General features: G+C 53.8%; 6 protein-coding genes across 6 annotated transcripts; 4 read left to right on the forward strand and 2 right to left on the reverse strand.

The window, feature by feature from the left end:
- On the forward strand, positions 1-3,215 carry MAA_00021 (uncharacterized protein; the record flags this gene model as incomplete). Its single annotated transcript, XM_007818019.1, has 2 exons — positions 1-177; positions 237-3,215. The coding sequence occupies 2 exons, from the start codon at positions 1-3 to the stop codon at positions 3,213-3,215; spliced, it is 3,156 nt and encodes a 1,051-aa protein (XP_007816210.1).
- Positions 3,216-4,911: 1,696 nt separating this feature from the next.
- On the forward strand, positions 4,912-8,583 carry MAA_00020 (C-1-tetrahydrofolate synthase; the record flags this gene model as incomplete). Its single annotated transcript, XM_007818018.2, has 5 exons — positions 4,912-5,557; positions 5,672-5,692; positions 5,777-5,814; positions 5,886-8,413; positions 8,475-8,583. 5 exons carry the CDS (start codon positions 4,912-4,914, stop codon positions 8,581-8,583), a joined length of 3,342 nt encoding a protein of 1,113 aa, XP_007816209.2.
- A 2,452-nt stretch (positions 8,584-11,035) lies between these two features.
- MAA_00019 (Cytochrome P450 CYP534) lies at positions 11,036-12,763 on the forward strand (the record flags this gene model as incomplete). Its single annotated transcript, XM_007818017.1, has 1 exon — positions 11,036-12,763. The coding sequence occupies one exon, from the start codon at positions 11,036-11,038 to the stop codon at positions 12,761-12,763; it is 1,728 nt and encodes a 575-aa protein (XP_007816208.1).
- A 2,432-nt stretch (positions 12,764-15,195) lies between these two features.
- MAA_11195 (uncharacterized protein) lies at positions 15,196-15,696 on the reverse strand (the record flags this gene model as incomplete). Its single annotated transcript, XM_011413175.1, has 1 exon — positions 15,196-15,696. One exon carries the CDS (start codon positions 15,694-15,696, stop codon positions 15,196-15,198), a length of 501 nt encoding a protein of 166 aa, XP_011411477.1.
- Positions 15,697-16,854: 1,158 nt separating this feature from the next.
- Positions 16,855-18,332, forward strand: MAA_00018 (uncharacterized protein; the record flags this gene model as incomplete). Its single annotated transcript, XM_007818016.1, has 3 exons — positions 16,855-16,940; positions 17,266-17,496; positions 17,621-18,332. 3 exons carry the CDS (start codon positions 16,855-16,857, stop codon positions 18,330-18,332), a joined length of 1,029 nt encoding a protein of 342 aa, XP_007816207.1.
- Positions 18,333-19,800: 1,468 nt separating this feature from the next.
- MAA_00017 (Major facilitator superfamily transporter) lies at positions 19,801-22,210 on the reverse strand (the record flags this gene model as incomplete). The annotated part of the gene is made up of 2 exons (XM_007818015.1): positions 19,801-21,667; positions 21,729-22,210. 2 exons carry the CDS (start codon positions 22,208-22,210, stop codon positions 19,801-19,803), a joined length of 2,349 nt encoding a protein of 782 aa, XP_007816206.1.
- Between the last annotated feature and the right edge of the window lie 579 nt (positions 22,211-22,789).

A 22,789-nucleotide genomic window follows, 5' to 3' on the forward strand; every position in this document is an offset into this window, starting at 1 on the left:
ATGGATTCCTTCGCCAAAGCATTCCAGAAGGGCCTGGCCAAGACAGTCGCCGCCGGCCAGCAGCAGTTGCAGCAACGACTGTCCAAGCACGACCAGCAGAACACGAGTGTGAATACGTACGGGACGGGTCCTCAGGCCCAGGCGCAGTATGCGTACGGCAACCAAGGCTCACATCAGGTAGCTACATGACATGTATAAATCGCTTCTCCCCCTGAGCCGGTTCTGAATCAATCTAGGCGCCGCCCGCGGCCCAGCAGACGTACTTCCCGCCGCCGCCGGGAACACGCCCATCTCAATACCAGCCTTATGCTCAGCAGAATAGCTCGTCGTACGGGCAGTATACGCCGACATCTGTGAATAGTCCGCCTCTGGCGGCTGCACAATCGTATGGTAGTCACACGGGCACACCTGCTTCTCAGGCCGGATATCATGGATACGGTCATCAGCCTCCGCCGTTGCCGCCCCGGACTAGCCAGCAACCACTGGTGAATGGCTCGTCGGGTCATGAAAAGACTGCGTCTTACAGGCTCCAGGATACTAATGCTGGCGGGTATTTTTCTGCGGCGGCTACGCAGCACGCTTATGGCACGCCGGACGGGCAAACCGCTCATGGTAATCCCGTGCCGGCAGTCTCTTCCGCGACAGGTTATCCCCCGCCGCCGGCGCCTCGAGTGAATCAACAGCCGGGAAATACTTATTACCCGTATGCAGATTATGGCAAGGATACGGTTTGTAGACCCCCCCAGCATTCTGTCAATGTAAACCAGGGACAAGCTTGTGCCATACCCGCCGAACCGGTCAAGAATCCGAGCCAGCATGGCAGTACTTATGCCGTGTCTTCGCCTGGGATTCAGCAGCAGCGGAATGAGACTGTGTCCCATTCAGCGGCGAATGCTGATACTTGGGCAAACACGCAAACTCGGCCAGTGGCTGCAAATACACCGTCTCTCCAGCAGTATCAACCCGGGGCTGAAACAGCTTCGACCGCTCCGGTTCTGCAAACGCATCAGAACGCATATAGGACATCAGAAAACACGTACTCGTATAATGCGCCAACGACAACATTTGTCAACCCATACACTACGCTGGAGAACAAACAGGGCTCTCTCACGGCGTCAAACACGGCCCCAGATCAGCAATATCGGCCTGTCCTGGCTCAGGAGCCAAGCCTTCCTGTCAACAACACGAGCTACGAATACACAAATACAGGTTATGCTCAAGCCTACCAGCCACCGCTTGAGGCCAAACAGAGCCCACCAGCAGCATCTAACCCCAGCCCTCCGATACAAGGCCCGGACCGGGGCGGCACGGCTCAACATGACCGACCTCAGAATGATGCGGCATCTATAGCTCAACAGATGAACAGTCTCAGCATACACGGCAACCAGGCCGCCTCGCCAGACGATACCCGCGGTCCATTGCAAAACCCTAAACCTAAACCCCCGCCAGTGGTAGCCAGCGGCTCACCAAGGGACATAGTCCGGTATTGCCCTGAAGACCGTGTCGTCGAGTACTCCCTCTACTGGTACCAACTTCCCGAGATACCAGGATTCCTCATCTGCACCAAATGCCACGAGGATCACATCCGCGGCACGCCGCTAGCAGGACAGTTCAAGCGAATCCTTGCTGAGGAAGGATCCTCCTCTACCTGTCGATTCTGGTACCCGCGCGTCAAAGACCACCTGTGGAAACAAGCCCTCCAGCGCAACGACCTACACGGCCTGCGGACCTACGCGACCCATCGCCTCACGATCCCCAACTGCAAGGGCAAAGAAGCGACGACTGGAAAAGAAGGCGTCAAGTACTACGGGATGCAGAACAACGAGATCAAAGGGTTCATCACCTGCGAAGCATGCTACGAGGACAAGATCGCCGGCACCGCATTCGCATCCAGCTTCACGCCGCGCGACGGCCAAGGCGCCGAGGACAAATGGATCTGCGACACAAACTCAGCGTACGTGAATCGCGCTCTTGCGCGCTTCGCCGAGGGCAACGACTGGGCCGGCTTCGTCGAGGGGGCCACGCGCCGGCTCCAGCTGCCCGTTTGCGAGGGCGCCTCCAAGGCCGCCAGCGAAGGGCCCTGGTACGTCTTCCGCCGGAAGCTGGACAACTTCCACGCCTGCGCGACGTGCTTCATGGACAAGCTGGCGCTGACGGCGTTTGAGGGCGCCTTCGACGCCGTGAACCAAAACGTCGGGTTCGACGCGTGGATGGAGATGCTGGGGCAGCGCTGGACGTGCGACCTGACCAACAACTCTCTGCCCGTGCTTGTCGCTCTCGAGGCGGCCCTCTGCGACGACGACCTTGACGGGTTCTGGGAGACTGCGCGGACTGTTAGCAAGCTGGTGCCGTGTACGGCCAAGGGCATCGTACGCGGCAACTGGTGGACGTTGGGCGGGGGGTGTGACGACTTCGACATTTGCGAGGCGTGCTACGTCGGTGTTTTCAAGGCCAAGGGGCTCGGGGGGTTCCTGGAGCCGGCGGCCCGGGACCCCGAGGCGACGCTCGTGTGTAACTTTTGCCCGGCGAGCCCGCGGTTCCGCCAGTTTGCCAGCAAGTACCTCGAGGCGCTGGACCGCGGCGTCTTCAGCTACTACGCCGACTGCGTGCGCAAGTTCGCCGCCGTGGCCCTGTGCCCGGGCATACACCACCGCGAGAAGGCCAAGTGGTGGGGGTACCCGGAGGCCCTGTTCTGCGAGGACTGCTACGTCGGCTTCGTCGCCGACACGCCGCTGGCCGCGCGCCTCCCCGTCAGGGGGGAGCTCGACCAGCGCGCGCAGATATGCCAGGTCTGGTCGCCGCGCATGCGAGGCATGTGGACGGAGGCGTGCGCCGCGGGGGAGCCCGGGTCCGGCGCGTCCGACGAGCGGGTCGCCGCGTTCAGGGCGTTTGGCGACAAGCGGCTGCAGGTGTACTTGCAGACGGTGCCGAGGATCAAGTTCCTCCGGGACATGAAGGAGATGAGGATGATGAACGCCATGCACCAGGGCCAGCTGAGCCTCATGTACTCCGGGATGAACAGCATGGCGGTGCTCTCGGGCACCACGGACGGCAACCTGCACGGGAACAGCTCGCTGGGGTGGTATGAGACGGAGAATGGGGCCACGGGCGCGCAAATGTTCAACAACATGCAGTCTGGGTTTGCGAATGCCAACAGGACGGATGAGTGGACGGAGATAATGAGGCTGCAGGCCTTGTGGTGTGAGGTGGAATGACGGAGTGGTGGTCTCATGCGGTCTGTCTTAAACGAATCTGTGATGAATGGATCGGATACGGCTTGCTTGTTGTAGTTGTATTTCAAATGAAACGACGTCTCCTTGCTTCCGGGCCGTGTGTGCTGCGTGTTGGATGAGATGGAGTTTGTGTATGGCGGTGAGTCCCAAGATTGAAGCTCATGTATTCGGCTGGCAAAAGTGTAGAGGGGAGTACAAATGACTAACCACCAGACGGAGCAAAGCTGCGTCCAATGACAGAGGTCCCGAGTTACCGTTTTGGCAGCGACCAGGTGGCAGGCACCACGCAGTTACTTTCCGTCTTTGCATTTCGGATGGCAGAACAGGTCACATGCCCCGGAACAGCCACCGTGAGCCAATGCCATCGTCTAAGCATTAATGGCTATCCAGGCGATTGGAGGCTGCCGTCAAGCATCCCATGCCTGTTGCCCGCGTTGACATGCTGTTGCCACCAATTCCGCGCCAGCATACCATTGCCAACCGTCACCCACGAATGGGTTAGTTCCTGTTAGCTAACAGCTTATGCGGCTCCTGACGCCACCTCGAAGCGTGGCGATAACCCCTCGCCGTCGTGCTCGGACAAAGGATCAGTTCGCGGGCGAATTGACACCTCAGCTTGGCCTAGTTTTGTCTGGATGGGCCGATATGGCGGGCAGGTTTGGTAGCTGGATGAAAGTGGTGGGAGGGGGAGAGCTTGGTTGGCAGCTCCTTGCAGACCGGAGGGGTGGGATAAGGGGATCTGAGATAGTCTGGCATCTCAGATCACCGACTACGGTTTCATCAAAGGTATGAGACGTGTACAAGAGGAAACTGGGGGGTAGCGCTGCAGGCTCACCGTTGTTAGAATACGTAATGAGCTTCCTTTCCTGACAACCATGTATGCCCCAATATGTCGACAGTCGGCCCATGTCTGGGGAATCTGGGGAAGTCTCGGCATCATGGACCGTGGACTTTGCTGCTTTTGTGCGCCAATGCACCACTGCTACTCATGCGGAGTGCGGGCGGGAGCCTCGGGTCTTAAGTAGTGGCCGCTTTCTCATCATGGTCATGGGCAAAAGCTGGGGTAGTCCAAGTTGCCCCCACGCTGGCGATGCGAATTTGTTGGTCATCAAAATAGAGCCATTGGTCGACGTGTCGAGTTGTTGCAGGCACAGCGTCGAGCATTAGCCGTGGACCTGCCCGCTCTGTCGCTAGTAGATGACAAGACGGCCGAGTCCTGCGATACACCAAGTGAGGGGGAGGGGGTTCTAGGGGGACCTGAGAAATCGCAAAGGTCAAAAGGGAGGTTGTAGGTTTAAAAAGAACCCCAACCCACGACCTGCTTGGAGGACAGGTCAGTACCCGCCAGACCTGCGTTTTCGAAACTAGACTGACCTTGGCTGACCTTGGCTGAGCCTGGCTGACGGGCTCCGCTCACCGAACAAAGACATTGGAAATCGCCCCAGGCCAGAGAAAAAGTCAAATCCTTGGCGTGGCTCTTGCCGTTTGGCCATCTGCCGAGTCGTTAGTTCATAACAACGTGTCTCTCTGCCCTGCGAATGATCTGATTTCGCTTCTTGATTCATAACTGCAGCATACAGATCACCGAGCACGAGCATTTGGTCTCGCAGGACACACTCGGGCCTTATGGCTGTCAAACAGCAGATCTGCCGACGTATTGAAGATTGAACCCCCGGCCATGGCTCCTCGGAAGCTGTACCGTGCGTGCTCGCAGCGGCATGGAGCGTCAGCGCGCAAGTTGATGATGCGTTGTACAGTGACAGGGCGACGCGAGACGCACTCGACGACGACTTCGGCCCGCATGCTGGGCTCAACTGGCTCACAGAGGCCATCACAGACTGCGGCAGGACCTGCCGCCGGCTCAAGAGATTTCTGTTCGACTTGCTCGACTTGCTTGCGGTCCTCTAGACTGCCCAGACAAAGTCCCACGTGTACATCCACGGCCGCAGCCGCAGTCGTCCGAGTCGCCCAATGCGGCGGCCAGCAGCCTGCAGGCCACCCACTAAGCCCCGGCACCGGCCTCCTGCCGCTGGCTCTAGCACATGTCAGCGGCACAACACCGCTGTCGTCGCCGCTGTCATCGCCCTCACGCTTCTACTCCACGACTTCTCTTCCTCGTCGTCCCGCCCGCCTGGGTTCCTCGCCTCTCGTCATACACCCGTCCTTGCATCGCCGTCAACGATTCGCCTCAAGCGCAGCCATGACTGCCCGAGTACTGGATGGCACCGCCATCGCCAAGAGCATCCGTGAGAGAATCGGTGCCGAGATTGTCGAGAAGCAAAAGCTCAACCCCCGCTACAAGCCCTCTCTGAAGATTATCCAAGGTACGCCCGCATCCTGCAGTCTTCAGTCTTCAATCTCCCAGACGCTTGCTGCTGCCCCTGCATTTCTCTTCGTAATTGGACATTGCAAACTGGTACTGACTCTGCATTCGACAGTTGGCGACCGCTCAGACTCTTGTTCGTCCCATTTCGCCCGATTTTTTCTTGACCCCTCCCCCGCCATCGTGGGCTTAAGCTAACCGGGCAATCCCGTGTCTGCAGCCACCTATGTGCGCATGAAGCTCAAGGCCGCCGCAGAGGTACGACTCTTCTTCATGTGCTTCTACATGTGCCGGGCAGGGTACATTGCTAACGCCTCATATACCTGTAGGCTGGCGTCGCTTGCGAACTCCTCCAATTCCCGGTCGATATTTCCGAGCCCGAGCTGCTGGATCAGATCCGTCGCCTCAACCACGATGCCACGGTAAATGGCATTTTAGTTCAACTGCCCCTTCCCGCCAACATCTCCGAGTACAGCATTACTTCTGCTGTGGCTGACGAAAAGGATGTCGACGGCTTCGGAACGAACAACATTGGCGAGTTGGCCAAGCGTGGCGGCGCTCCAATCTTCACGCCGTGCACTCCCAAGGGCGTCATGTACATGCTCAAGGAGGCAGGCGTCCAGATCGCTGGCAAGACCGCCGTTGTTCTCGGCCGAAGCAACATCGTTGGCGGACCCATCAGCTATCTCTTGCGTCATGCTGATGCCACCGTCATTGTCTGTCACTCCAAGACCCAGGGACTGGAAAACTACCTCAAGCACGCTGACATCGTCATTGCTGCCATTGGACAAGCTCAGTTTGTCAAGGCCGAATGGTTGAAACAAGGCGCCGTTGTCATTGATGTCGGCACCAATTTCATCCCCGACGCCTCCAAGAAGAGTGGCCAGCGCATGGTCGGCGATGTTGACTTCGAGGGTGCCTCCAAAGTTGCCTCCGTCATTACCCCCGTCCCCGGCGGCGTGGGTCCCATGACTGTTGCCATGCTTCTGCAAAATGTTGTCGAGGCCACCAATCTCTTCTTTGAGAAGGAGAAGATCAGAAAGACGATTCCTCTCCCGCTCAAGTTGAAGACCCCTGTACCGTCCGACATCGCCATTTCTCGAGACCAGAAACCCAAGCAAATCACTCGAATTGCCGCCGAGGTTGGCATTGCTCCACATGAGCTGGAACCCTACGGTGCCTACAAGGCCAAAGTTGACCTTGATCTGCTGAAGCGCCTCGACCATCGCAGGAACGGTCGTTACGTCGTGGTTACTGGTATCACGCCCACACCTTTGGGAGAGGGCAAATCCACCACCACCATGGGCCTTGCCCAGGCTCTCGGAGCTCACGTGGGACGGCTAACGTTTGCCAATGTCCGGCAACCTAGCCAGGGCCCGACCTTTGGCATCAAGGGTGGCGCTGCAGGCGGTGGCTACAGCCAAGTGATTCCCATGGATGAGTTCAACTTGCACTTGACTGGTGATATTCACGCCATTACTGCTGCCAATAACCTTTTGGCTGCGGCTATTGAAACTCGCATGTTCCACGAAAACACCCAGAAGGATGGACCTCTCTATAGACGACTTGTGCCCGCCAAGAATGGAGTGCGAAAGTTTGCTCCCGTCATGTTCCGCCGCTTGAAAAAGCTGGGCATTGACAAGACCGACCCTGATGCCCTCAGCGAGGAGGAAATCAGACGATTTGCCCGCCTTGATATTGACCCCGACACCATTACCTGGAGACGTGTGCTAGACGTCAACGACCGCCATCTGCGAGGTGTCACTGTTGGCACTGCCCCAACTGAGAAGGGCCAGTCCCGTGAAACTGGCTTCGACATCTCCGTTGCCAGTGAGTGTATGGCTATTCTCGCCTTGAGCACGAGCTTGGCAGACATGCGCGAGCGCCTGGGACGCATGGTTGTTGCTACTTCCCGCAGCGGTGACCCCGTCACCTGTGATGATATTGGTGCTGGCGGTGCTTTGACGGCCTTGATGAAGGATGCCATTAAGCCCAATCTTATGCAGACCCTGGAGGGAACACCTGTGTTTGTCCACGCTGGCCCGTTCGCCAATATCAGTATTGGACAGAGCTCCATCATCGCCGACAAGCTCGCATTGAAGTTGGCCGGTACCGAGCCGGACGAGAACCACAGCGAATCAGCTGGATTCGTCGTCACTGAAGCTGGCTTTGACTTCACCATGGGCGGTGAGCGCTTCTTCAACATCAAGTGCCGCACTTCCGGCCTTGTCCCCGACGTAGTCGTCGTCGTAGCTACCGTTCGCGCCCTCAAGGTCCACGGCGGCGGCCCCCCCATTGCTCCCGGCGCTCCCCTAGACGCCGTCTACACGCAGGAAAATGTAGAAATTCTGCGCGCTGGCTGTGTCAACCTCAAGAAACATATCAGCAACGCCAGGTCGTTTGGTATTCCCGTAGTTGTCGCCATCAACAAGTTTGCCACCGACACGGATGCTGAGATTGCAGTTGTTCGCGAGGAGGCCTTGTCTGCTGGTGCTGAAGATGCTATCCTGGCCGACCACTGGGCTCAAGGTGGCCAAGGAGCCGTTGACCTGGCCAAGGGCGTTATCGCCGCTTGCGAGAAACCCAAGAACCTCACTCTTACCTACGGACTGGACGGCACTATCCAGGAACGTATCGAGGCTATTGGGCAGAAAATGTACGGTGCTGCCAAGGTTGAGTTCAGCGAGCTGGCCCAGAAGAAGGTCGACACGTACACTAGACAAGGATATGGCAATTTGCCCATTTGCATTGCGAAAACGCAATATTCTCTCTCTCACGACCCTGATCTGAAGGGTGCTCCTACCGGCTTTACCGTTCCGATTCGGGACGTCCGTATGGCCGCTGGTGCAGGGTATCTGTAAGTTGATTGATGAGGATTTTGCCACGGGGACCCAAGCTAACCAACGTGAACAATACAGGTACGCATTGGCCGCTGATATCCAGACAATTCCTGGTCTTCCCACAGCTCCAGGATATCTGAATGTGGATGTCGACACAGAAACCGGCGAGATTGATGGGCTGTTTTAGAAGGAGCGAATGTGGTCTAATGAAAGGAGTGGCTTCATTAGAAAGCGCATGGGGTTTTCTTAGGTGCATTATGATAAACACATTGTCTTCAACTCAACGTGGTAGGGCAAGCAGAATTACGGACAGCAAAGCAGCGTCTTTTACTTTGATCTTCAACACATGGCGCGGACAGGGAATGGGTAGGTGCATTGTATCTGTGTAAATGGCTTTAGATGAGAATCCTCTTACAATGAAGCACTTTGATAATGGCCATTACGTGATTGTCCGCTTGGGTTATTTTCCCGACGACGGAACATGTGGTAGCTGACGGTGGCGAAGCATCTAGGTCCTTGCGAAGAATGGGGATCATCGCCAAATGAAGGAACGTGTGATGATGGCAGTTTCTCCTTCTCCTTGATGAGGCATTTTCTACCCCGCCGTCTCGTGGGTAGAGACATGGCAATACACACAGCACGCAACATGCACGTTTTCCCGTGCTATTTTACTGGGTGAGACGAGGGAGATTGGTGCTTTTGTTGCAAAACGCTGTGGTCACGGGGTTTTCAGACCTCGGTGTCAGTTATTGTTCAGAGGTGGAGTCGGTGCGTGGAGCTGCTAACCCGATTTCACCTCAGGAAAATGGGCGCTGGGGCATTGGCTTGCCCGTGCGAGAAGACTACATAATGGCAGCAGAACGGCGCTTTATGATGCAAGTCGACATTTGATGTGAAGGCTTGTAGCATCACAATGGAGCTGCAAAGGCGGTGAAATGCCAAATGCGAAGAAGGTGCGACCAGACTTGACTGCTAACCCAAGTTGACATCTCTATGTCTCAACCAAGGCAGGAGCAAGGGCCCCCCAAACCATACGTGCGTGCATGTGCCATTTTGAACGACAGTCCAATGTTCATTCTCCAGTCCCCTTTTGTCAATGTGGCCACACTGACTCTTGTTGACGGACAGCGCATTCGCCTCCATCTCGGATGAGCTGGTGTCCGACGCCAAAAGCAGCCGCCCGCAGCGTCTGGTCCAATGCCGAGATTCCAGTGACTCGGGCACGCTGGACGAGTTGGGCCACTGGCGCCGGAATCGAAAACACCCGAGGGTAGTTGTGGACGCTGCCATTTTAACATGGCGCGCTTCCCCGCGGTCCAATGCCAATTCGAGGCCTGTCATTTGTCGGCAGGCTCAACGGATCTTCATTGCTTGTCCATTTCGCCCGTCTTCTGTTGTTTGGACATGTTTGGATGGCGGTGCGTCTTGTGCTGTCGGCCCTCGACCATTTCGCGGCACAGCTTGCGAGTTGAAACACGGCACGGACGAACCAAAATAACAAGCAACAACAACAGCCGATTCGATATTGGTCCAAACTCAACTAGACGCCTGCCACAATGCGCCGCTCATCTGGATTTTTACCACAAGCCAAACACCCGCAGCCCGCGAAGCCACCATGTGCCATCGGCGACTTGTGGCCGCGGCGGGCTCGGTCCACGTACTCCCTCCCTACGGAGACGTGAACCAAGCTGTTTACAGGTATTTGCGCCCTGACGATTGGCCCAAGTGGGAACGGATGTTTCCAAACCGAGACCAGTTTCGAGGTCTGGGAAACGGCTCCCCGTCGGCTTGCAGTGGCCCGGGGACACGAGTAGCTAGTTGCGCTGTTTGAAATATATGCTGGCGCGCCGTTGGCTGTTCTCCCGACTTGTTGTTGAAATTGGATTTTTCCAACTATTTTGACACAAGCTTCCTCGGCCTCTATTTCTGTATTTTATCAATTCCGCGGTTCTTCTTGATTCTCTTCTAACAGCAGAACGTCTGAGAGATCAACACCCCTTGACTTGTCGCACACCAGTCGTTTCGCCCACTGTTTCATGTACTCAACTTGCCAACTTCATCTCTTTAATCTCTCCCCGACTTGCATTGTAATATATGCTAAACTTTGCAAATTAAAAACCTTAATCGACTCTAGGGAATCCTTATATTGGCGCTCAAGAAACGAGTATATCTATCTGCACTGAGAAGCGTGGTTGAGTTACGAATTGGGGGAACTGCCTGCGCGCCGTGACCATGCAGAACATCCTGCTAGTCATCGGGGCCGCTCTTTTCTATGGCGTTTTGTGTGTTATTTTGGGTTTTAGGCGGAATATTGCCATAGCCAAAGCAAGCAATCTGCCCTATCTTGTTGTTCGTAAGTCAAAATCTTTGCCGCTGCTGCTCCTTGTTACCGTTAGTCCTTCTGTCACTCAATTTTTTTCATGGGATCCGGTTTCTGACTTGAACGGCGTCGCTCGTCTGATATGTAGCATGTGAAATGCTAGCTAGGCACTGGCTGGTACTAGCTCCCATCTATGCAAAGTTGATACGGCTGTTGCCCAAATCTTGGTGGGATGATTGGCTAGAGTAAGTTTTCTATTCGCTTGATGGATATGCTTAAACAATTGAATCTTCATTTCTGACATGGAACCACCAGCCTCATGATCCCCGATGCTGCCTACAGGTTAGACAGAAAGCGCTATACACGCCATGGCGACACGTTTGCCCTGGTGTCTCCTGGTGCCATCATGATACAGACATCCAATCCTGAGGTCATCCGGCAAATCATTGCTCAGCGAGAAAACTTCCCCAAGCCGTGCCAGATTTATCGCATGTTGAGATTGTTTGGCGAAAATGTTGTCACCACCGAGGGGTGTGTGTGGAAAGCTCATCGCAAGGCTACAGCACCAAGCTTCAATGAGAAGAATTCTGCTCTCGTCTTTCGCGAAATCATCGAGCAGACGAATGGCATGATTAGCACCTGGGTGGACAGCTTCGGCAACAGGAGCGAGCCCCTGACCACCATCTCGGCTGATATTACGCGACTCACCATCAACGTTATTAGCTATGTTGGATTCGGACTACGACTTCTCTGGCCAGGCCAAGTCTTGCCACCTGGGTCAGACACTGCCGCTGCAAAGTATGCCTCGCTGGACCCGCCACCTGGTTACTCATTGTCGTTCGTAGACACGCTGGTTCGGCTACTGAACGACATTTTGATTGTCCTATTGTTTCCTCACTGGATGTTGAAACTGTCGCCGTGGAAGGGTCCTCGCCTGGCTGCGGCAGCTTACCATGACTATGTCCGATACTCAAACGAGATGATGAATGAAAAAATGGAGGCTCTACAAAATGGGACACAAGCCGAAGAGGGTATGGATTTCATGGGTGCGCTTATCAAAGGGTCATACGGATTGGATGCAAAGGGTACTGCAGACAAGCTTGGAAAGACACTGGTCCTCAACCGAGAGGAGATTCTTGGGAACGCATTCATCATGTTTGTTGCAGGCCACGAGACTTCGGCAAACACAATCCACTTCACACTTATTAATCTTGCGACGAACCCGGCGGCTCAGCGGTTGATCCATAAAGACATTGACGAATTGGTCGGCAACTCGGACCCCTCGACTTGGGATTATGAGCGATTGATTGGGCCCATGACGGGCAGCGCAATCGCGGCGTGTATGAACGAGACCCTTCGTCTCATTCCGCCCGGACCTGCAATTCCCAAGCAGGTATCCCGGGATCGTGACCAGGTGGTCAACGTTGGGGGGAAGGAATGTTTACTGCCAAAGGGGAGCATGATTATGCTTCAAGTTTTGAAAGCTCACGAAGACCCTCGCTATTGGCCGTACGAAGAAAGCCAATTGACTCCAGGACAAGACGACCTACGAGACTACAAGCCGGAGCGGTGGTTTGAGACGGTCCCTGGGCCCCGTTGTGAAAGGAAGGAGACAGACGAGGAACGGGCGCGCTCAGAGTCGTCAGACGGCGGCGACTATGAAAGCGATGAGGGCATCGACCGCAAGCCCGACAGCAACGCGCGCTTCTTCCGCCCTCGTCGCGGCGCATACCTCCCCTTCAGCGATGGAGCCCGATCCTGCATCGGACGACGTGTCGCGCAAGTCGAAATCATGACATTTCTGGCCGTCCTGTTTCAGCGGTACAGCGTGGAACTAGCGCCAGACCAATGGGCCAGCGAAAGCGAGGTACAAAGAATGGGCAGGGAAGCCAGAGCCGATGTATACCGGACGGCGCAGGCATTCAGCAGAAAGACTCTGGCGGAGGCCGAGTCTGTGATTACGCTGGGCTTGCAGGGCAAAACGGTACCAATGCGGCTCGTCAAGCGGGGGGAAGAAAAGTTTACCAACTGGATGTCGGATGCATAGTACAAAGGTGAAGGCGAAATATGTTTATAGTGGCGAAATGGGGAGGGGAAATGGAATCGGTGCATTTGTTTTTTAACATGGCATGGGGGCAGAACTTGGGCTAACTGGGTAACTTGGGCAATCAATACGTAATCAGAGTAACGGGTGCGAGGCAGCATGAGCAGAGAGGCCAGCGGCCATTGGATAGTGAGCCATGCAAATTGGCCAAAAGGAATATAATGCAATTCCTAAAGTACATCGCCGGTCAAAAGACGCTGAGTTTCACAGACGTTGTAGATGGAAACGATGCGTGAGAAGTACAGTCACAGTGGTGGTTGTGTGACTTGTGTCTTTGGTCCATTACCAGCGTCGAGACAATTGGTGATGGGAGTAAGCGATCTGGGTGGACGTTGAATAGAGCTGCCGACTAGATACCTAGTTGGGAGTTGCAACTGGACATTCATTCAGAGTTCCATGCACAAGGAGGCGCGTTGAACCTTTGTACGGTTGACGATTACTTTGGCTGTGTTACATCCAATTACGTCTTATTAGAAGGTGGGACACTCGTATTTACGACAATTATAACTTGCGTTTATTTAGATGTCTTAATTTATAATTTTTTTTAAACCTCAAGTGCTATCTAATATTAATGCCAGCACTATCCGGTAGGGCTAATTGTACAACGTTAGTTAAACACCGGTTTGTTCCTGGTCTACTTGAGCCAGGAACAGGGACACGCCGAAGGAGACACCGTGCAAACACGCACCGCAATACGCGAGGTTATCTACATATACGTTGCTACAAAAAAGAAGAGAAACATTATAATATATGTTTCTTAATGTCCCACGCCCTAGCTGGCAGTTTTTGATTAACTTCTCAGCAGATTTTATATTGTTAATAGGTGCCAATCAAAATGGGCCGGCCTACGTTGTGGTGTTCGCTTACCATACGGCACCAGCTTGCGAGAGCCCCGTCTATCAAATCCGTTGTCGAGGCTCTCAGTGCCTTGGTACAGAGAACTTGGTTCATTCTTGCGCGAGGATGTACATGAACTGCCAATGTGTCGGGTTACAGACAAGATGAGGAGCATGGTCCTGCTCTGCTTGGACGGCAGGGAAGCTAGCTTGGGATGCGATCGGTTGCCTCATTCAAGGACGCTGCGAAAAATGAGTGGGTGCCAGGCATCTGTCACCTGGCTTAAATCAACTTCCTCGCTTTCCGGATGCATCTCGTTTCTATTAGCAAGTCCGGTATCCTACTACGGAGTACAGTGCCTGGAATAAACGCTGTGGCAGGGTTATTTATTCTCCTCTGCTTTTCCTAGGTGATGGAATTTGACCTGCTGGCTGGCTGGTAGGAGTGTCTTGGTAAAGTCAATGGAGCTGGAGCTCACAGATGGTAGCTTGGTTACAAAAGTGGAAAATGCCTGCAATACGATAGCTAGGTATCCTTGAGATGGATTTGAGATGATGATGTATCGCAATTGCAAAGGCTCATGGCCGATTTTGGGGTACTATTTAAAGACTCTTCTACTCTTTGGGTATGGTATCCGGCTTCTTTCCACCGAGTCAAGGTTCGTTATATGGACACATCTCGCGTGTCTTCCAATATATCATCCCCAAATTGATTCTATGGTAGTGGCATCTGTTTTGGTCCGGTTATAGGTAAGAGCCACGCTCGTGATGTTTTCGACCTGATGGGCAAAGTCCGATAGACGCGTCGGACTGGACCGAGGGATATATCTTTCTCCAGTCATGAACCATGGTATGATGACTCTCAAATATGAGCCGAGATTTTAAGCCATCTTGAGCTAAAAAGGAGAGCTAAGAATGAAGAGTAAGTAAAGGGCGTTGATGCCAAATGGGCCTACCCATGGTATGGGAAATGTAAAGATTGCGAAGCAACTCACATCTGAAAGAATGGCAATCGGAAAGCAAAGCTATAGCGGTGCCATTTTTGCGGCACGTATTATGCAGCGTTTTACAAGAACAACATCTTCTTGTCATCCGGAGCTTGTGTTTGCTTTTTCCGGGAGGCTCTATTCGTAGCGGTTACTCCGTACATCATGATAATCGGAATTTGCGCCAATTTGACTGGTCTATTCGTGATAAGTGTTTCCGCCTATTCGGGGACGATTGCACCCAAGGGGGGGATAATTGTACGGCGTACCAAACGGAATCTGAGAACACGGATCTTACCATCTACTGAGCCAGGGCACAGCGATCGCCCTAGGTGCTGAAGTCCATTGCTTGGACGAGGTCCTTCTCGTGTTGGAGGTTCAAATCGAAGGCTTGCACGTGCTTCTCTGAGATGAGGGATGGGGCCCCGAGGCGATTGTTGCGACAGCCATTGTTAAGGGAAAGGGACCCCAAATAACATGAAAAAGAAGATTCAAGAGACGAAAAGAACAAGAGGGCACATTTGGCGAGAAGCTTTGGCCCACATGTCGATGACTACTGTGAAAGAGGCCAGAGCTTCAAGGCGATTGTTTCGAGTTTGTCGGCATGCGCTTCAACATCGATTACACCGTTAGACTTTGGCGCTCCAGTAACGTATAGACTAAGCAGCGTCGTCATTTCATTCCCGTGGTCCACCAACTGGCGGATAGGTGTCCCGATCAATAGTCCGACCGCGTCCACGCTTGCACGAGAAAACTTGAAAGTGCCGCGGTCTTCGAGTTCTACATCAGGACCCTGTTCAACCTGTAGAACCCACCCTGTAGACGTCTCCGCAAGAGTACACCCAAATAGTCTGATTGCTAGATTCGGGATGGACTCTGGCGAAACAATGATTCTTAGGCGACACTTTGTAACATCTGGATCATGCAGTATCGCGACTTCTGCATGGCCATTTTCTTGCAGAATGCGGTCACACATTCTTGGATGGAATATGTGACGAAGGTGCTCCGTACGTGGGCTCCTGAGGTCGCGACGTTCTGACACTGGTGTTTCCATCTTCCCCTGGGAGGCGATGTGGTTGGGCGCCTCTTGCTGTGCCTCGCGGCTCTTTCGCTTCTGACTTCGTTTAGGAGCGTGTTCAAAATCAAGTAGCCTCTCAACGCCTGCCCTTTTGAGCAGATCTGATGCCTGCGTCAGTTTAACTACGTACCTAGGTACACAGCTGCCTACCTAGGTAGGTACTCGGTGTGTTGACAGCGACCCACCTTGGCGTTGCTTGGGAGCAAAAAGCTGTCGCATGCGGTCTTTGGTAGCGGCACTGGGTGGTGTCGCTCGAATGATTTTCAAAAGTAGTTTCTTCTCCCTCGGGGAAAGCTGATTCAATAAATTACACGTATTCCTGCTAAAGAGCAAGGACGCCCAGGCAACTACAGACTGCTCCAGCAGCCGCCTCTCGGGCGACTCTTTAGATTCGCATACCTTGGTTAAAGCATCGTCAAACCCGGGAGGGACTCGTGCGCGGGTACTAGAATGTCTGGAGCTGAACCCATATGCCCTCGCATAGGGTACGCAGCTGGTAGGACATTCTAGTCCTCTGTACTAGTCCTCTGTACTAGTACTCCGTACGTAGTACGTATTACGGTTTGCCTAGCGAAAAGTGGGCCAGAAATGCCTCAATAATACTGTGACAGAGCAGTCCAGAGCAATTTCAGAACAGTTAAACCTGTCTGGTGTTTAATGTTCGTTAACATTGACATCTGGAACCATTTACACCAGACTCATCTAGGCCCCACCCCGGCACCTGGTGGCAGCTGGCAATGACAACAGCCGCGCGCCTTCCTCCCACCTGCTGCACCTGCCCTGCCGAGTCCCCAGCTCCTGCCGCTGACGTTCTTGACAACCCTTGGCTCCACCTCACCCGGCCAAAACAAAACATATGTAAACAACACACCTCAGCTGTCACCCACAACAACCAGCCATCCACCCGCCCCTCTTGCATCTCTTGAGAAACACCATAGTCAAAATCCCATCTTTGCTACTTTTCATATTACCTGGTTCCCCGCTACGGCTCACACATCGTCAAAGCATCAAATCCTTGTTGCTCAAGACAACCAACCTTGTGGCCCTCTCGGTTTTTCCTCCATTACAAGGTTGCTTTGCGCTCTTGCATCAATTACACCCAACTTTTGCGCAACAACCGAAATCCAGTCCACCATGTCTTCATCGCAAACCAACGCCTGGCTGCGTGCGCAGCGCAAGCTCGATCTCGTCCAGGTCGCCGACAGTGTCGGCCTAAAAAAGTATGCTGTTTTCCTTTCTTGTACCTCGTCTTTTTTTTTTCTTGCGGGCAGAGACTAGTGGTGTTGGGCTGTGGGCGCGTCGGGTTCGCGACAGCTGGAGCTCCCGCGCGCCAAAAGAGCTTGATGCGACCATGGGACATTGGACTATGCAGCATCGCAGCATCGAGCAAGAGACAAAACTGCCCTTCCTGAAGCTGCGCGACATACGCCAGGTCGGAACGCGCCAGTTTTTGCACCTCCTCGCCGTCGTTGCACGTGGCGAATTGTGCAGTAAACAAAACAAACCGAAAACCATGGTGTGCTAACCAGTCTGCGCATTCTCTAGCTACGAGGGTCTCAAGAAGAGCGAGCTCGAGGTCGCGCTCGACGAGTTCATCGCCGAAAACAGCAGCCGCCTGGCCAACCGCTCCGACTTGGCTCCCTATTTCACCAGCCGTTCCAAGGCTCTTGGTTCCCCCGTGAAGAAGGAGAAGGACTCTTCTAAGGATGAGAGCGACAAACCTCTCAAGGTTACCAAGCGTCGTGTCACCAAGGCCCTCGAGGAGCTGACTTCTGAGTAAGTATCCGAACGTCGTTTAGTCGCTTTCACCGGGTCATCCCGCCGAGGGACGCGACAAACTTGACTCTGGTCTCGCAACGTGAACTTTCATTATGGCTAACCCATATACTTGCACCAACAGAAGCGACGAGCGTGGATCCTCCACTGCCATTACTCGTACTCCTGCCCGCAGCCTTTCTCAAGTTGCTGCTCGCATTCCCCTGCCAGCTACTCCTGCCGACGTGGCCAACGCTTTTGACCGCTCAACCATCGCCATGCGCAAGCGCGTCACCTCCATTTACCAGGAGACTGGCATCACGGAAGCCTCTAATGCTACCCGGGAGACTCTTAGTACCGTCACCAGCATCCTTTTCGTCGTCGCTGCTTTCGAACTGTACTTCATCCGACCCGAGATACTGGCTAACCGCTATGCCTTCACCATCCCCGCCATCCGCGCCATTGGCACTTCCGACTACCCCATCTACCTGCCCGACATGTTCCTCATCTTGACCTCGAGCTTCTGGTCTCCGGCTCTTACCTGGGCTCTGACCAGCGTTGTCCTCCCCAGCTTATTCGGTTACTTCTTCAACCTGACTGCCACCAGCCACCCTGGTCCGCGAACCCGCTCTAGGGCAGCGCTCAACGACACAGTGGTCGACCCTCTTACGTTCAGCATCGTCAAGGCCCTGGTTTCGTACGTTGTCTATGGCCAGGGCGTCACCTTTGGTGGCTTCCTGTCTGAGACGTCCATCGAGCGTCTCAACGGCGCCGTCTATGGTGGCTACAAAGGTATCCTTGTTGGCACAGCCGTTACGGGCATCGTGAGCATGTACGAGGCTGTGTTGAGAAAATAAAGGAGAACCACGACATATTTTCTCAGCCCCTAGCTTGATACACGTTGGTCAATACATGTCGCAAACAACACCTGCAATCAACTTTTCAACGCCTTCATGCCGCGATATCACTGGCAGCCGGTTCTCCTTATTTTACGCTTATGACACGACATGTCCTATCCTCTTGGTGCGACGTTTGCTTTTTCTCTTCTCAGGGGATTCTCATGTATCCCTTTCGAAGTGGCGTTCAGGGCGTTGATGGCGTCGCGGCGTGGCTTCGATACCTCTTTGTCTCGCTTTTATTTGACGGCCAGCGGTTTCACCTGATCATCTGCTGCTAAAGCTACTATTTAATACCCACCTTTTTTCGATTTTCCCGACGACTCTACTCGACGTATTCAGGTTGCCTCGCATGAGGTGATGGCCCATGATGGGCTTGTTTATGTTATTTGGGTTGCCACGAACTGCATACGGAAGGACGGCTGACGCTCGGGGGTGAGCTTGTCAAGCTGAGGGAGGCTCTTTGGGTTACTATTGTTCGGGGCGACATTCATCACTTTTTTGTATATTGGGGAACTACTCGCCTTTCTTTCCACATGCCCCTACTGCGGCCACAGCCGGCCCCGAACAATCATCGATTGCATTGCTAGGCGATGTGATGAGTGGAACCCCTTGATGGTGGCTATCGTTGGTCTTTGTGATTTACTTGTCGTGCGCCTATACTTGCCTTTTGCAGTGCCAAGGGTAAGCGAGGTGCTTTTGCGTGTCGTTTTCTTTTCATTTTATCATGGTGCGGAATTTTTGCTTGGGTTGGGACCGGGGATACATGGGCGATGAGGGCCACAGTTGGCTCGGTGTGGGATGGTAGAGGATACGAGCCGATGATTGGAATATATGTTTTTCTTCGTTCTGAACATTTGAACCCTTTGACAGGTAGTGCATGTGTCTTTTGTCGTAGGGACTGTTCAAAACCCAATACGGCCTGTGGGTTTGGAAGGCTTGATGGGCGACTGCGCACTGGTCTGCACCAGATTCGGCTTTGCACAAGGAACTGCGCATTTTAGATGTCAACTGGTACGTCGACGTGCACTCCCCTGACTGACAATGGGGCCTATTCCGTTGAAAGTCTACCCAATCACCGCATCGTCGCTGACGGGCACACGTGCAAATCCGACTAATTCTACTTCCCAGACGAGTACATGATAAGACTATCGAGAAAAATACAAAATCCCGGCTTGGCAAAGCACCTTTTCCCGGCTGACGCAACTCTATTTACTTTGCGACTCAAAAAGCACCCAGGTCCCGAAAACGCCCCTCCCCATTCTACATGCCTGACGGCGCCGATGCCCAGGCTTCCCATAACGAAAGAAATTGTCCGGTCCACCCGTCGTGACCTGACTGACGGTGGGTATGCTTACGCCTTGCTGTCTATGTAACGAGTGATATAAACAAAGAAAAGAAAAAAACTCTAAAAAACTGCAGCGACAGACTAATCAGGACCCTCCGACTTGATGGGGTGCAGAAGCATGCTCCGCAGACACATGCGGCCGGTGCTGTCACTCCGGCTCTCCTCCTCGTATCCGCCGCGAAGGGTGCCGGCGCCGCGGCGGCCCCCGAATGGTCCACGGCCGTCCATTTGGGCGTACCCGAGCCATCTTTTCCACAAGAGGCTGGGGAACTCGCTGTTGTAGTAGAAGCTGGTTCCCTTGTGGTTGTGTTCGTTGAAGAAGTAAAAGGGGCTATTTAACCCGGATGTCGAGCGGTCTCTGCCGCCGTTGAAGACGGCGTCGACGGCCGAACCCGCGGGCGCCCAGGCCCGGTCCAAAAAGACGGGATGGGGAGCGTACACGGCCTTGAGCCCGTGGTGGAGGGCCACCGATGCGGGAAACATTTCGGCAAACATGGTGCGGTGGTGGCGCCATACCTCCTCGTGCATCGACATGAGTAGCCTCCTGCTCAGTCGGCCTGCCGTGACAATGGACGATCGCCGCGGAGGATTCTCGTACGACGGGTTCTTGTAGCCGACAATGTCGTTGGAGAATACCCACCCAGAGTAGGCAATGTCGAAAATGGGATTGAACGTGATGAGGTCGGCGCCTTCGCCAACTCCGCACTGCATAGGCTTGTGGCCGGCGCCGCAGCTGTCTGGGAGAGCCCTCTCGCCGCGCTCTTCAAAGGAAAGAGACTTTCTGTCTTCGTGATCAACGGGCCCGAAGATGGCTTGTCTGCCCGACTGTACGAGGTCGATTTCAACCGTTTTGGTAAAGTTTTCCCATGTCCCATGGTACGACGGAATGTAGTAACGTTCGTTTCGTTCCCACAGCAGTGGCCGAGGTTGGTCGTCCGCCCATCGTCCAATTCTGTCAAGCAGCTCAAAGTAGTTGCCAAGATAGCGCAGGTCCATTTCCCAGTTCCAAAAGTATTCGTACTCTGGGTGTTGAGAGGCAAACACTTGCAGCGGGAAGTGTGCGCTGCGATAGACACCGTGAATAGGCGCGCTGCTGGGGTTGTTGTAGGTGTCCTGAAAGTCTCCGGGGTAGAAAAGCTCCATCTGGGCTTCGCTCCAAAGAGTCGCCAAGCTTTGAAACTCGGCAGGGATGTGGCTATCGAGAATCCGTTGAACAACTCCGTCATCAGCCCAGATAGGTTCATCATTGTCGAGGACGTGAAGCAGGATATGGATCGTGTACTCGCCACCGGACTTGAGTGACAGTTCCGTGATGAGAGCTCGGAAGTTGACTACTGCGAGATCTGTCCACTGGAAGTCGGTATAGCAGCGCACAACAACGGCTTGGCGAGGCTTCTTGCCCTTTCGATCGCCTGCAGACTGGGGAAGCTCCCCAGACTCTGAAACAGGCGCCAGTAGGCGATGCTTGTTTGCGTCAGAGCATTGGTCTTGAGCCTCGCCCCAATCAACGTGGGTGTAGTTAATCTTGCCGCTCGTTGCCCAGATCAACTCGTTGTCTGAATCTTCTGTGTCCTGGCCGACACCCAATCCACCTTCCTCTTTTCCATAGCCCAGACCATAAGGGCCAAATCGCCCAAACCGGTCAAAGCAAATGTCGTCTCGTATTCCGAATATCTCGTATGATCCGAATGCCGCGTCGGGCATATGCTGGGGCACACCATTGTATGCATACACGTCGGGTGCCGGGATCTTTCTGTTCTTGTCGAGATAACAAGTCTTGATATGTTTGCCCGCTGTGGTGTATGGGTTGTATGCGGTCGGCTGAAGTAGACGGCCGTTGTTGACAGGAGGCGCGGGCAAAGGCGCTGCATCTGTGGTATTGGGGTACTCTGGTACGAGTTCTGATGCCTTTACCAGCGTCTTCAACCCATGAAAGTAGCCGTCGAGGCTAGATTGCGAATGGTAAGTCTGTGATTCGACCAAGATGTTACAACAAAGAAAGCACCTACTGAGGGAACCGCAGCCAAGGTTTTTCATTTGCCTCCTTCTCAAACTCTTCTCGTTCCTTTTCATCCTCTTCTCGATCTAGTTCATCAACTTGCACTTCCACTGCAGGCTTCTGGGAGTCGTCATTGACATTGGTGATGTCAATTTCGGCAGATGTATCTTTCCCCGCCCCTAATCCTTCGTTACTAGCATTTTTTGGAGTATTTTGTACATTTGGAGCCTGGCTTTTTGCGTATTCAACCACGTGCGATAGTGAAACACAGCGGCTTTGAGACAAGAAAAGGGTGACGAGCACCAGGCTCACCACAGCCCAGACCAGAACCCTCTTGTACAGACAGTGACTGAAAACTGCCCTGATCCTGGGAACCCGTTTCTGGGGCGGCTTTTCAGAATATGGTAACAGGGGGTCACCGTTCTTGAAGTCTGGGCCGTTACGGATGCCTCCGAGGCTGCCCAAGCCGAGCAGAGGTGCCGGGTGCTCCATACCAGATGGAGTCTCCAAACAGATTACATGAACATGAGGATGTCGGATTTGTTCCAAAGAAGAAGCGTCTACTCGTTTATAGGTATGTGTATGTAAAGGAGGGCGTGTATTGCGTGTATTGCACTGCTTTCGTGGTCGGGGTGGGTGCAGCGAAAACAATGACGCCGTATGACAAAAGAAGCAGTAAAGGAATCTTTTGTTGAATGCCAATCTTAGGTCGTGTACTTTGAATCAATCGATGATGGGAAATGAGTCTTTACTATAATAACAGTCGCAGGAAAGAAGACGTCAACGTCAGGATCTATCTTTTAGGTCTTGCCGGTCGAGCCATGCGATGCCGAACCGGGTGTCGAGACCCAAGTGGGCAGAGCGACAGGAATGCAAATCTTTGCAGCTAATAATTGCGAAAAATGAAGAAACCAAGATTTAAGAAAAATGAAACGGTATAAAAACCTAAAGGCGACAGGGATGATGAGTGTATGCTGAAGGTGAAGGGTGGTTGGGAAGAAACGCTTTCAGATGCAGAGCAATAGCCGCGGAGGGACACATGAAACTAATAGGAAAGCAGATCAAGGCAAA

This window comes from Metarhizium robertsii (assembly GCF_000187425.2).
Source record: "Metarhizium robertsii ARSEF 23 chromosome Unknown MAA_Scf_5, whole genome shotgun sequence".
NCBI lineage: Eukaryota > Fungi > Ascomycota > Sordariomycetes > Hypocreales > Clavicipitaceae > Metarhizium > Metarhizium robertsii.